The sequence below is a fragment of the Heterodontus francisci genome, chromosome 19, assembly GCF_036365525.1.
Source record: "Heterodontus francisci isolate sHetFra1 chromosome 19, sHetFra1.hap1, whole genome shotgun sequence".
Lineage (NCBI taxonomy): Eukaryota > Metazoa > Chordata > Chondrichthyes > Heterodontiformes > Heterodontidae > Heterodontus > Heterodontus francisci.
The window spans coordinates 79925075-79940063 of record NC_090389.1 but is presented as its reverse complement, the minus strand read 5'-3'; the positions used below and the strand labels follow the sequence as shown (position 1 = coordinate 79940063).

Here is a 14989-nt window from a genome sequence, read left to right as displayed (position 1 = left end):
GTGTGGCTGGAGAGATGGTTCAGGAGGACAGATTTTAGATTCCTGGGACATTGGGACCAGTTCTGGGGAAGGTGGGACCTGTACAGACTGAACAGATTGCACAACAGGACCGGGACCAATGTCCTCGGGACGGTTTGCTAATGCTGTTAGGCAGGAGAGTGTGACTATCTTGAGTTGCTCTTGCAGAGAGCCTGCACAGACTTAATGGGTCGAATGGCCTCCTTCTGTGCTGTAACCATTCTATGATGTGCTGCATTACATAGCGACAGGATATAGGTCTGCATCTGCAAATCTCAATCAATGTGTTTCCAACTATAGGTATCCTATCACAGATAGGTACTAAGCAGACACCAAGGAAGGAAAAACTGATTAGGATTTGGAAGTGAGGAAGGGAAGTAAGTTGGCCTCTTTTTTTATTCTTTCATGGGATTTGGGTGTTGCTGGCAAGGCCCATCCCCAACTGCCCTTTGACCAGAGTAGCTTGCTAGGCCATTTCAGAGGGCAGACACATGTAGGCCAGACCGGGTAAGGACGGCTGATTTCCTTCCATATTAGTGAACCAGATGGGTTTTTACGACAATCGATGGTAGTTTCATGGCACCATTACTGAGACTTGCTTTCAATTCGATTATTATTAATTGAATTTAAATTCCACCAACTGCCATGGTGGGTATTGAAGCCATGTCCCCAGGACATTAGCCTGGGCCTCTGGATTACTAGTCCATTGACATTATCGCTACGCCACCGTCTCCCCAGACCACTTTAGCATTCCTTTTAGCAGCCAGAGTTAGAGCGATATTGGCAAACAGCCCGTTACCCATAAATACATTTATAGATAACTACTAATTTAAAAAATTGCAATTAAATCACATTAACCACAAAATTAGCAGAGATACCATATGCTAGGAAACTACAAGCCACCTGGGGAAAAACATCAACTTCAGTTAAAATCAAGTACTGGTTGTCTTTACAAAGTCCAAATTCAACATTAAGCACCTCAGAGCCTACCTAACAAAGCGTCGATATCCTCCAAGTTTCCATTATGCTGCATCTCTTCACAGAATCTCAGCAGACGGAAAAAGGAAGCAAGACTCACAGGAGAAATACACCTAAAATGACAAAGAAAAGCAAATCAGATCTATGTTTTTCATTCTTTTTTGATGAAATTTTTGTTTAAGCAATGAAGGGATTATAAATAAAATAAATAAAAGTTTTCTTACTTTTTGGTCTCTTGTTTGCCAGCTGCATTTTCAAAGCCAGTGCTAATCATGTTATTGGACACTAGTGGTAGAAGGTTGATAGCAATCCCACCTTCAGTGTCCTCTTCATCCAAGTTATACATGGATTTCAATGGTAACAGATATTTACTGAAAGAATTAACAGCATGGGTTTTAACAGCTACTTGCGGCTCACAGAACTGCACAATGGAGAGACCAAGTATGATAATGAATTAAAACACTGGCCATTGACTTCTGGGTTCAAACCCAAACCTGACTGGTAGAGCTGTCTATAAGGGACCTGTGTGAAATTAGTCGAGGTAGTCTTAATCCATCTTCCAATGGACAAGGGTCCATAATCCAAACGTTTCCTTAACTCAGCATCAAATGGCAGTATCACTCATAGAGACCACATAATAGTTAGTATGGTAACTGGAAAAACATCATTCTGGAGTGCTCTTCTAAAGTGGGAGCTGAGGAAATTGGTTGGGGTAAGGTGGAGGGTGCTTTGCTCTTTACCAGTCACAGTATATCTGCTCTAGGAGTGTTTCATGAGGCCACTGGGTGTCCGTCACCAACATCCCTCACCTTAACGAGCACAAATTCACAAAAAAAAAAGATTTTGCAGGAGGAAAAACACAGAATTGAACTTAGCGTGGATTATCCACAAAAGCACTGCTTTTCCTCTATTTCCATTTCTCTTCCATAACCTGTAGATGTCCCTAATTTAGCATCAATTGCCAACATTGCTCAGAGAGAGACTGCATGACAGTTGGTGCAGTAACTAGGAAAATGTCACACTTGAGCAGTCTTCTAAAGTTGGTGTAACATAAAGTCTATGCTCAGTGGCATACAACACAGGCTGTGGTATTACAGACATAGTTGATGTCTGCCAATGTACTTTTGCACAAACTAATTTTTAGTGATGAGTATAGAAGCATTATCATTAGAATTTCTATATAGAATCATTTCTATTTCAAGCTCTTTACTGCTGTTTCCATAATCAGGTCATGTCTCCGACCATCCATACTTAACCTGTATCCATCCAATAATTCACTTTTGCAAAATTTAGAGATCGGTAGGATTGACACTTATCCTATTAGCCATGATCTACATACTGGATTAATGGTATGATTGTTTTAGGTAGATGTCAAGGCTGTAGATGGACTTCCACACAAAGTATTTTTGAAATGTCACGAGTAAGCTTTCAGTTTCTCACAACATTTGCTTAAACTTTAATCCCAAGAGAAGCCAAAACAGAATTCAGCATAGCTTCACACCATACAAATACAAAGGATAAACCATTATCTCACTCTGGACACAAAAACTACAACAGTCTGCTGTTTAAAACTAGGCAGCAATTAGGAATTTGAACAACAGCCATCATGTGATGAGTTCCAGCCAGTTCCAACGAAGGGCCAATGACTTGAAATTTTAACTCTTTTTCTCCCCACAAATACTACCAGACCTGCTGAGTATTTCCAGCATTTCCCATTTTTCTTTCAGCCATCATCTGAACTTGATTTTAAACTGCCATAAACAATTCAGACATGTGTGAAGCTATGACATGGGACTGATTTTTAACGCTGCCGCTCTCCCCCTCCCCCTCCAGGTCAATTGCAGCCTTTAAGTGGTCAATTTCTGGCCACTTAAGGGCCTCTTCCTGCAGCAGCTGGTCTTTAACCAATGGCTGGGGGTGGGGGTGGGGGGCAATGCCACGTGGTGAAACTGTGGGCTCGGTTGAGGGAGTGGGGTGGTGGGGGATGGGATGACCTTCCTGTCCAGGCACTCTGTGCCCCACAGACAGCCCCACACCAGCAGCAAAGGCTACCCCTGCTTGAAGAACCCCCACCACCCCCCCCCCCTGGCCTCTCAATTGCCTTCCCAACCCCTCGCCGGGACCTGCATCACTGGCCCCGCCAATCCCGTCCCACTCACCTTTACTCTGGGCTGCTCCTTAGAAGTGTGCAAAGGAAACCCAACGCGAGCCCGAATTCCGGACCTAGAAGTCCGACCTCACTTGACCCAAACCCGACACGTTGTCGGGTTCTGTCGGGGTCGGGTCGGGTGGCAGGCCTTTACGTCAGTCCATAGGTAAAGGCCTGCTACCTGACCTGACCCTGATGGGATCCGACGGCATGTGTCAGGTTTGGGTCAGGTCGGGCTTCCAGGTCCAGCATTCGGGCTTGGGTTGGGTTTCCTTTGCACACCTCTACTGCTCCTGGTCCTAGGTCTACTGCAGTCCCAGGAGTGGCCACCGCTCCCAGTGGAGCTGCTGGGACTGAAGAGCTGCCAGCCCTCTGATTGGGCAGCAGCTCTTGGAGGTGTATCATCTTGCCTCGGGGTGGGGGGCAGAAGCCATGACCTCAGGGAACTAATTACATGACGACCATAAAATCCAATTGTGGCTTCCAGGGCCGGCGGAGGCAGGGCCACTTTCTCACATCAAATCCTGGCCATGGTTTCTTCAGACAACACTGATCCAAATCAACCTGTTACCTGAACTGCTGGTCTTCACAGTATGACCTTCCCACAGAATTATTGCATGACAAGGGCTGAATTTTATGAAGAAGGGTGCGCCAGTCCCACTGCCGGAGCCGAATGCAGAAGATGAGCCCGCTTCGGATGGTGGTGGGACCCAGGGAGACATATTCCCGCGGCGACCAATTAAGTGGCCATTGCCAGGGCTGCTGTCCCTATTAAGGAAGGTGGCTCAACCCTAAGAGCTGCTGGCCCAATCAGAGGGCCGACACCTCAGCAGTGCCACAGTGGCGGTCAGCGCTGAAGCTGCACCTGCAGGATGAAAGTGGATCGATTGTCGTGTGCCCTCAAAGAGTGGTAAGTGGGGTCTGAGGACGCTGGGGTCAGACAGGAAGGTACCGGTGATCAGTGTGGGGGTGGTCGCTGAGGACAGGCAGCACCGTTGCCGCAGGAATGGCTATTGGCGCCAAGGACCTTCTCCGTGGGCCATGAAGTATCTAAAAAGGTGGCCCCCAACCCCCATCATCTTCCCGCGTGATTTTACCAGCCTTCCGCTTCTCCAGCCTGTCACCAACAGACTGATAAAATTCTGGCCACAGTTTCTAATATTTATTACGCTTGTTACAAGCAGCAACCAGTGAACATGCAGATCATTACTCACAAATCCGGATCAGACCCAGTTCTTTTTTTTTTAAATCCACCTGACTGAAGTCCAAGGGGGAAAAAACTAAGCATGTTCCATACTTCCTTTATCACTGAGCTCACTGTAAGTCTATTGGCTAGGTGTACAGTAAGGAGTACACTACGGTTAACTGCACAAATTTTCTTTTTAAATTCACTTTTCACATTCTCAGGGTGTGCCAAAGTATTTCACAGCCAATGAAAAGTTTTTGAAGTGTAGTCACTGTTGTATCCCAAACACAGCAGCTATTTTGCACAGCAACGTCCCACAAAATGTAATTAGATAAATCATCCGATTTAGGTGTGATTTGTGGAAAAAATGTTGGCCAGTCCATTCTATAGGTATAGCTGTTGGGGCGAAAGGGATCAAAGGATATGGGGGAAAGTGGGAACAGGTTATTGAGTTGGATGCCATGATCAGCCATGATCATAATGAATGGTGGAGCAGGCTCGAAGGGCCGAATGGCCTACGCCTGCTCCTATTTTCTATGTTTTCTATGAGACCTCCCCTGCTCTTCTTCAAATAATGCCATAGAAAATTTTACCTGGAAGGAAAGATAAAGGCTCAGTTTAATGTCTGATTTAAAAGATGGCACCTCCAACAATGCAGTACTACTGCAGTACTGCACTGAAGTGCTCATGTCTCGGGAGTGGGGCTTGATCCTGTGACCTTGAGACTCAGAAACCAGAGTGGTGCCACTGAACCAGGCTGACACATCATTGCAATTAGTATATGATCAGTTATCTTAATTATTCACTTATCCCCACAGGGGTATTTTATAAAGTGAACAAATGTCCGACTGAACTGAAATCTAACTTTGACCACACATGACCCAGCAATAATGCCCAATACTTTTCATAGCTTACCTATCTGGTTCTGGTACCAGATCTACAACAAAGTCCTCCTGAAAATCATCAAGTACACTTCTTCCAATCAACTCCTAGAGATGAACATAAAGACAAAGGTGCTTACTATATTTTGCTGCAAACCTGTTATTAAAAGGAGGTGTATCATGCAGGCATACATATGGTGGCACAACTCATTGATGCTAAGTTGTAAAGTACTGGAACACACAATTTCACACTTGTGATTCCCCAATATCTTTTGTGAGACTACTGAATTTTGTGGCAATTCCCTCCAACTTTGCTACTTTCTGTAATTATACACATATATCCCAGGGGCTTACTTTTGTTACTGAGGATAAAACTCCACCTGTGAACAGATATTTTCTCTGTTTTTCGGTCTTCTTAAACCATACACAGTCCTTAACTGAAAGCCAGCACACAACTTCTATCCTCGGTCTCCAAAACCACCCTGAAAACAGCTACTTGGACCTGTGCTCGAAAGCTCAGGGTGACTTCTCCCAGCCCGTAGGAATATGCCTGACATCTACTTGGCACCTTCCCATAAACATAGATTCAAAAGGAAGTGGATATGGAATGGGGAATCAGAAGAAGATACACATAGAAGCAAGGAGGAGAAATCAAAACAGTCCATCCATTTAGGCAAACTTTTCAAGAATTCAGTATGTTGGCAAATAATAGCTGGATACCAGTGCACCTACATATCCCCTGATATGAAACTCTAGGCTTACTTGTCCAGGATCAACAGGTACGGAAAACTGTGGCACAATTTTGAAAGTCACTAGCCCAAACGTTATAATTACAAGGGGGGAAATAAAGATTGTACATGTGGTTAATCTAGTATTTCCCTGACCTCCACCACCAAATTTCCAACATAATATTCTCTTTTCATTTTTTCTTTCTCTAAGTCAATACATGTTAACCTTAAAAATAAAAATATACTAAAAAATTGCTTTTACTATGAAGCAGATAAAATATCCTATGTTCAATCATTTGTATGCATATCCACTGGTCTATCAGTCCACTAATGAATATATTTCGTGACCATATACATAAGTTGCATCAGGCATCTGGCCAGCTAATATTTTAACCATTATTCAGTTTGATGAATTTATGAAACCTGTGTTTATATATTACAAACGGCATGATAAAATGAAAGGCTATGTATAATGAAATTATATAAATGCAACCCAGGGTGTGGGATCTGGAACATTGGGCACTGCTCAGTCACTGGCAGGCTCAAGGACAGCACTGCAGTGGCAGAATAAGCAGCAAATGGAGGCAAGAGCTACCAGTTTCCCATGTTTGTTGCGCTGCCACTATAAGCTTGGTGCTCGACACTCGGCTGTTCCACTGCCGCTTTCAGTTAAATACTCACCTTTTAGCCATTTAGAGGTGGTATCCCACAGCTGCACATTGCAGTTACTCTTATGGCCAGTCTCTAGATTTGATTGTGCAAACTAATTTCTAATTGCTCAATGCTGAAGCAATCAAATCGAAAACTTGAATCCATGGAGATACAAAACTTTTTGATGGGCAAGATAGAAAGATAGATTTGAGGACAGATTCGAGTATCCAACTGGTGAATGAATAAGTGTTAAGGGGGCAAACAGAATTTGGAAATTCACTGACGTTACCTGAACTTGTGGATCCAGGTTTCCTTTCTGCACCAAGTTAGCTAACTCATCGTAGTAGAGAGCAGCAGCTTCTGGAGAATGCTCACTGCAGGTACGCACCAGTTCAAGCAGTGCTGTGGCCTTAATATATAAATTGTTTCAGAAATTAATGCAACAAAGAAAACCAAATTGACTATCTTCTTGCTAGTCTTAGTAAAAGACGTGCAGAATAAATAAAAAGGAATAAAGCAAGAATACATCAATTGATTGGCTCTAGAGATAACATGCAGAACAGAGCTATAAACCACAATTAAAAAGCCTACAACTTCAGTCAGTCAAATATCAGATCACATCTTTGGAATGATTTATTTTAAACCTACAGTGCTTTTTTTGGAAGTGAAATCTATTTTACTGACCAAACTGTTTTGCTAATAGGCAGTGGTTAGCACCGCAGCCTCACAGCTCCAGGGACCCGGGTTCGATTCCGGGTACTGCCTGTGTGGAGTTTGCAAGTTCTCCCTGTGTCTGCGTGGGTTTTCTCCGGGTGCTCCGGTTTCCTCCCACAAGCCAAAAGACTTGCAGGTTGATAGGTAAATTGGCCATTATAAATTGTCACCAGTATAGGTAGGTGGTAGGGAAATATAGGGACAGGTGGGGATGTTTGTTGGGAATATGGGATTAGTGTAGGATTAGTATAAATGGGTGGTTGATGTTCGGCACAGACTCGGTGGGCCGAAGGGCCTGTTTCAGTGCTGTATCTCTAATCTAATCTAATCTAATAGGTCTCAGTTTGATTTAGTTGGTAGCACTTCAATCTCCAAGTCAGAAGGTTGAGACTTCAAGTTCCACTCTAGGACTTGAGCACATAATCTGAGCACTGTTGAGGGCGCACTACATTGTCAGAGGTGTAGTCCGTGGATAAGATGTTAAACTGAGACCCTGTCTCTCTGTTCCAGTTGTTTAACTGGGTGTTAAAGATCTCATAAAAATGTTCAAAGAAGGGCAGGGAGGGTATATGGCCTACACCTGTTCATATGTCTCATTTTCTTATGTTCTCCCAGTGTCCTATTCAGCATTAACCCATAACAGTGACAATTTCACATCAATTTATTTAATGCCAAGTGTTTCGGGATGTTTCTGAGTTGCCATAAAACGCATTGTAAATGCAAATTCTTTCTTTTCTCGAACGGTCAGCTATACTATTTTGAAATCAGGACACTAAAATGGTAGGCTGACCCAGCAAGTACTCAGTAATAAAGTTGCTGAAAAATTGAATATGATGTAAAATGTTAAAAGGTAAGCATTTCATAGATACTTTTTATTTTAAATGTTTTTGTTTCACTAAAGTATATACCTACTTTATCTTTCTTCCTATACATTTTTAAAAAATTTAAATAAAAATGAAGTGACAAATTCTTTTGATTCAGTAATACTTTGGATCTTTAAGGAGCAACATCAACAAGTGTTCATTACAAACACCACTGCTGTACATAAATGAAAAATGTGGAAAAGAAAATGTCTCACTCAACGCTACAAACCAGGTCACTTTGGACTGCTCTCATTTACCAACTAGCAGATGTCTGAGAATAGTAAAACAAAAGCAAAATACTGCAGATGCTGGAAATTTGAAACAAAAACAAGAAGTGCTGGAAATACTCAGCAGGTCTTTTTGTTTTTATCTGAAAATAGCAAGGCTGCCAATGCTTTCAGCCAAGCAAGTGTTTGCAACTCCAAAGAGGGGGAGAAAGTAGAATCTAAATTATAAAAAGGTCATACCTGTCTTAATGATTCCTTGCTCATGGCTGGCAAATCTGATGATGACAGTTCAATTTTACTTCTGGAAAAGAACCATCATTCAGGAATTTAGATATTGCACTTGGACTTAAATTGAGCAATATGGATAACAATATTGTACGATATTCTAAAATTCTAGAGTGACCAGTTTTAAAGTAGTTGGTTTATACTGTTGAAATCCATCCTAAGCTTGCCAACAATTGGTACAACATAATTACACACAAATTGATGGGATATTGTACACTAACCAATCTACAAAATACAAATTTGTAGACAACAAACCACATATTTTTCATCAATGACAATGGCACCTCCACATCAGTGCTGTGAGGCCTGAAGAACAGTGAGACTATGGGAAGTCTCAAATACCCATTCAAGCTACGGAACTAACTGTGATTTTTACTATGATTGATGTCATTGGTATCAACATGCTCATACATATGCGTCATGCCAAATATCTTGTACTTTCACATTATTTTCATAGTCTCTCTTCCATTTCCAAATTACAAAAGAAAGGAAGAACTTTAATTTATATAGTGCCTTACATGGCCTCAGGACATTCCAAAGCACTTACAGCTGATGAAGTAATTTTGAAATGAGGTCAGTGTTGTAATGCAAGACGTGGTAGAAATTTGCAGACATCAAAGTCCCACAAATAGCAATCAGCTAATCTCCAGATTATCTGTTTTAGCGATGTTGCTCAAGGGAAAATGTTGGGAGCACTCCCCTGCTTTTTTACAAAGTAGTTCTATGGGATCTTTTACATTTACCTAAAAGCAGACAGGACTTCAATTTAAGGTCTCATACAAAAGATGGCATCGCTGAAACTGCAGTACTCCCTCAGTACTGCACTAAATTGTGCTCAAGTTTCTGGACTGGGACTTGAGGCCAGAACATCCTGACTTGGGGACAAGGGTGCTACCACTGATCCACAGCTGACAAAGGAACAGCGGAAGTCTCTGAGGCACTCTGTTGCCTGCTGTCTTGGCTAAGGAAGGCATGCCAAACAAGGAGATGACTGATGGATTTGACCTCAGGTGCAAAAGAAATACTGTCTACTCATTTCCAGGTTTGGAGGTTTATGTCTCTGCAAAAATCAGTCCCAATTAAAAGAGCTGTTTCAGCAGTCTTGCTAAAGCATTTTGTCTCCATAGTCATTAAACATTATATCAGATGAAATGTATGTTACAATACCTGTCATAAGCCATGCAGCCCACCATCATGACTGCCCCAATGATCCCAATGCGTTTGTATTTTGATATTGTGCTAGACAGCTGTTTCCTGATAACAATATGCATGTCATCCTGCAGAATAGGACAAGGCAACTATTAGCAATCCATCTAGTTAACATGAAACATTACTGCAGGCAGTAGTTCTTGTAGGCAAAGAAAAATCATGTAATGCCTACACGAACGCAGATTTTAATTAGACCATCCATCCAAACTTGCAGAAGGGCTCTAGAGCACAGGCAAGAGAAATCACAGAGTCTTCCAGGATTTTCCGATTCTCTCCCTTACCTGAATGTGGCTGCCCTCCTGTCCTCTAGTAAAAGCCAGTGTGCTGAGGACATAAAACAGCTTCCTTATCTGTTGGGGGGACAAGTTGTCCATGTAATCCAAGATACCCTGTGAATTAAAAACAAACTTCCTAATGATACAATAAAGATTGCCACTATGGCTATTTTAAAGCACTGTTATTGGAGAAACCTGGGCCACCCTCATCATTTCTGTGCATTAAAATGCAATTTATAGAAGTAAACAGATGGAAGCTACATCTCTCATTGGTTTTAGAACTTTGCAAGAAAATGGTGCATTCAACCATCATAAATTCCCACCTATTAAATGGCTGGTAGCGACAATCCTGCTTCACTCGTAGCATTCCAGCAGCAGATTATAAAATAGGGCCTGTTCCCCTGTTATTGTAATGAAACCCACACCACCTCAGTAACAAGCAGATAACTTGGACTCCTTTGATTTCGTTAACTCATCGCATAAACAGATTGGATAAACAGTACTATCACCAGGCCAAGGCTTACATTAAAAGAAAATCTGTATTTTGTTACATGTCTTCTGCAAAGACAAAACTTAAATCGTAAACTCATTGGAGTGAGGCATAATAAATATTCCTTCTTTTTATGGCAAGCGACACTGGTATATTGAGAATGGAATATTTTCTAGCTATGCATTCTTAAGACACTTTAACTGTTTCTCTTGAAAGTAAAACGCAAAACAAAATTGCTTCTCTACTAAGAATTCCTTCCACCTACCTTCACAAATATAGCATAGACAGCCATTGCAGACGAACTCTGGGAGACCAAATCTGTAAGCACATCAAGTGAGACATCCACCTCTGATGTGAAACCGCTACAAACGTGAGTCACCAGCGCACCAACAACCTCCTGTACAGAGATACGAATAATCAAAATCCTCTCCGATTTGGTCCACTTCTTAATCATGAAGAACTGAATTACACCAGTACACCAAAATTTGGCCCCATGCCTTTAATTATTGCCAGTACAAACCTACCATTACACTGTACATCACATTGGAGCTCCAACATATTGTACCATTATGTTGCCCAAGAAAATAACAATTCAGAAAGACTGCAGAAACGCTCACCCCACAGTTCAGATGATAAATGCAACTAAGCCACATTGATCAGATGGTTCAAGGTTCAATCTACAGTTTGTACTACGTTCGCAGGTATCTGGAGGGGTGGAGAAAGTGACACATCTCGTCTCTCTCTCAAAGTTAGAGATGGGTAAAAAAGAAATAATCAACCAGAAGAGCTCTCATTTCCAATCACTACCCAATAAGAAAGACTTGCATTTATATTGTGCCTCCCATGAGCATTTTACAACCAGGGAAATACTTTTGAAGTGTAGTCCCTATTGTAACGTAGGAAACTCAACAGCCAAATTGAACACAGAAGCTCCCACAAAAAACACTGCCAGAAAAATCATGTCTTTGGATGTGATTAAGAACAGGATTTGGCTCTGAGGCTCCCCACAGTCAAACAGTCTATTAACACTCATTATTTAGGTTCATACATATCAAAATACCACTTGGGTTAGATATCAGAAGATGCCATATTAAACCATACCCCAGAAAAAGTCAGCTCCTCACAAGAGGAAGAAGAAATGCACACAGAATCCCTTCTCTTACCTGCTGACAGTAGGAGTCAAACATCATAAAGGCATGTTTATACATCTGACTGCCAAATGACACCACACTCACATCTGAGGATCTCAGCAGGGTCTGAGCCAAAGATAGCACAGAGGGAAAGTACTCACGGACAACCTACAAAGAAATAAAGGCTAAGTTTAGCAAAGGATAGGGCAATTTCTGGCTGTAAGGAACAGCTGTGGCAAAGCATTTAGTGAACCTATTGCCTTTGTCACTGACAGGTTGCAAAATAGACAAAAGGCCTCAGTTACAAAGAATCATACTCTCACAAATGACTGGCCTTGTGAAATAGTAATACAACTTACATCTATGTTTTTATTTAATTGTGCATTTGGAAAGATTGTTGGCATTAGCTAATTTACTGCCAAGATAATCAAATTACCAAATGCCGCTGCTTTAAATCATCCAGTCTTTAAGAGTTAATATTGCAGCATTGAACCAGAATGTTAAAACACAATAGCTACCTTCTGTAATTTCTTTCAAAGGCGAAAGAAAAATGGCTAAATATCAAATAAATATGGACAGTGGGAAATCTTAGGGCACAGAGAACCCCTGAAGAAATGGGTGGTGACTGGAATCTACAAAGATAGAAGGGAGGCAGCACGTCTGGGAGGAAAACATAATAGGGAGAGAGGATGAGAGATGGACATAGATGGAGAGAGTGGGCAGAAGGTTACAGTAACTGTAGAAGCTGGTAAAAATGATTATTAAAATTTATATTGATGACTTAGATGAGTGGAGCAATGGCATGGTAGCTAAATTTGCAGATGACGCAAAGATAGGTAGGAAAATATATTGTGAAGAGGACATAAGGAGGTTGCAGACCGATGTAGACAGGTTGACTGATCTGGCAGATGGAGTATAATGTGTGAAAATATGAAGTTCTTCACTTTGGCAGGAAGAATAAAAAAGCAGAGTATTACTTAAACTGAGAACGACTGCAGAATTCCGAGGCACAGAGGGATCTAGGTGTTCTAGTGCATGAGTCACAAAAAAGTTAGTATGGCAGGTACAGCAAGTAATAAAGAAGGCTAATAAAAACAAAGAACAAAGATAATTACAGCACAGGAACAGGCCCTTCGGCCCTCCAAGCCTGCGCCGATCCAGATCCTCTCTCTAAACATGTCGCCTATTTTCTAAGGTTCTGTATCTCTTTTCTTCCTGCCCATTCATGTATCTGTCTAGATACATCTTAAAGGACTCCATCGTGCCCGCATCTACCACCTCCGCTGGCAATGCGTTCCAGGTGCCCACCACCCTCTGCGTAAAGAACTTTCCACGCATATCCCCCCTAAACATTTCCCCTTTCACTTTGAACTCGTGTCCTCTCGTAATTGAAACCCCCACTCTGGGAAAAAGCCTCTTGCTATCCACCCTGTCTATACCTCTCATGATTTTGTACACCTCAATCAGGTCCCCCCTCAACCTCCGTCTTTCTAATGAAAATAATCCTAATCTACTCAACCTCTCTTCATAGCTAGCGCCCTCCATACCAGGCAACATCCTGGTGAACCTCCTCTGCACCCTCTCCAAAGCATCCACATCCTTTTGATAATGTGGCGACCAGAACTGTACGCAGTATTCCAAATGTGGCCGAACCAAAGTCCGATACAACTGTAACATGACCTGCCAACTCTTGTACTCAATGCCCCGTCCGATGAAGGAAAGCATGCCGTATGCCTTCTTGACCACTCTATTTACCTGCGTTGCCACCTTCAGGGAACAGTGGACCTGAACACCCAAATCTCTCTGGACATCAATTTTCCCCAGGACTTTTCCATTTACTGTATAGTTCACTCTTGAATTGGATCTTCCAAAATGCATCACCTCGCATTTGCCCTGATTGAACTCCATCTGCCATTTCTCTGCCCAACTCTCTAATCTATCTATATTCTGCTGTATTCTCTGACAGTCCCCTTCACTATCTGCTACTCCACCAATCTTAGTGTCGTCTGCAAACTTGCTAATCAGTCCACCTATACTTTCCTCCAAATCATTAATGTATATCACAAACAACAGTGGTCCCAGCACGGATCCCTGTGGAACACCACTGGTCACACGTCTCCATTTTGAGAAACTCCCTTCTACTGCTACTCTCTGTCTCCTGTTGCCCAGCCAGTTCTTTATCCATCTAGCTAGTACACCTTGGACCCCAAGCGCCTTCACTTTCTCCATCAGCCTGCCATGGGGAACCTTATCAAACGCCTTACTGAAGTCCATGTATATGACATCGACAGCCCTTCCCTCATCAATCAACTTTGTCACTTCCTCAAAGAATTCTATTAAGTTGGTAAGACATGACCTTCCCTGCACAAAACCATGTTGCCTATCACTGATGAGCCCATTTTCTTCCAAATGGGAATAGATCCTATCCCTCAGTATCTTCTCCAGCAGCTTCCCTACCACTGACGTCAGGCTCACCGGTCTATAATTACCTGGATTATCCCTGCTACCCTTCTTAAACAAGGGGACAACATTAGCAATTCTCCAGTCCTCCGGGACCTCACCCGTGTTTAAGGATGCTGCAAAGATATCTGTTAAGGCCCCAGCTATTTCCTCTCTCGCTTCCCTCAGTAACCTGGGATAGATCCCATCCGGACCTGGGGACTTGTCCACCTTAATGCCCTTTAGAATACCCAACACTTCCTCCCTCCTTATGCCGACTTGACCTAGAGTAATCAAACATCTGTTCCTAACCTCAACATCCGTCATGTCCCTCTCCTCGGTGAATACCGATGCAAAGTACTCGTTTAGAATCTCACCCATTTTCTCTGAGTCCAAGCATAACATTCCTCCTTTGTCCTTTAGTGGGCCAATCCTTTCTCTAGTTACCCTCTTTCTCCTTATATATGAATAAAAGGCTTTGGGATTTTCCTTAACCCTGTTTGCTAAAGATATTTCATGACCCCTTTTAGCCCTCTTAATTCCTCGTTTCAGATTGGTCCTACACTCCCGATATTCTTTCAAAGCTTCGTCTTTCATCAGCCGCCTAGACCTTATGTATGCTTCCTTTTTCCTCTTAGCTAGTCTCACAATTTCACCTGTCATCCATGGTTCCCTAATCTTGCCATTTCTATCCCTCATTTTCACAGGAACATGTCTCTCCTGAACGCTAATCAACCTCTCTTTAAAAGCCTCCCACATATCACAT

The 14989-nt window shown here is 42.4% G+C and overlaps 1 protein-coding gene across 3 annotated transcripts in view; it reads right to left on the bottom strand.

Moving 5' to 3' along the window:
• fancd2 (FA complementation group D2) overlaps positions 1-14989 on the bottom strand; it is a 99668-nt gene that overhangs the window by 60423 nt on the left and 24256 nt on the right. For all 3 annotated transcript variants that reach the window (XM_068052083.1, XM_068052082.1, XM_068052084.1), the window contains 9 exons: positions 11818-11952; positions 10920-11051; positions 10171-10278; positions 9848-9957; positions 8636-8696; positions 6881-7000; positions 5247-5320; positions 1221-1367; positions 1009-1109 (listed from right to left, as the gene is read on the bottom strand). In XM_068052083.1, coding sequence (XP_067908184.1) covers positions 1009-1109; positions 1221-1367; positions 5247-5320; positions 6881-7000; positions 8636-8696; positions 9848-9957; positions 10171-10278; positions 10920-11051; positions 11818-11952 — 988 coding nt within the window. The remainder of the gene's footprint in view (positions 1-1008; positions 1110-1220; positions 1368-5246; positions 5321-6880; positions 7001-8635; positions 8697-9847; positions 9958-10170; positions 10279-10919; positions 11052-11817; positions 11953-14989) is intronic.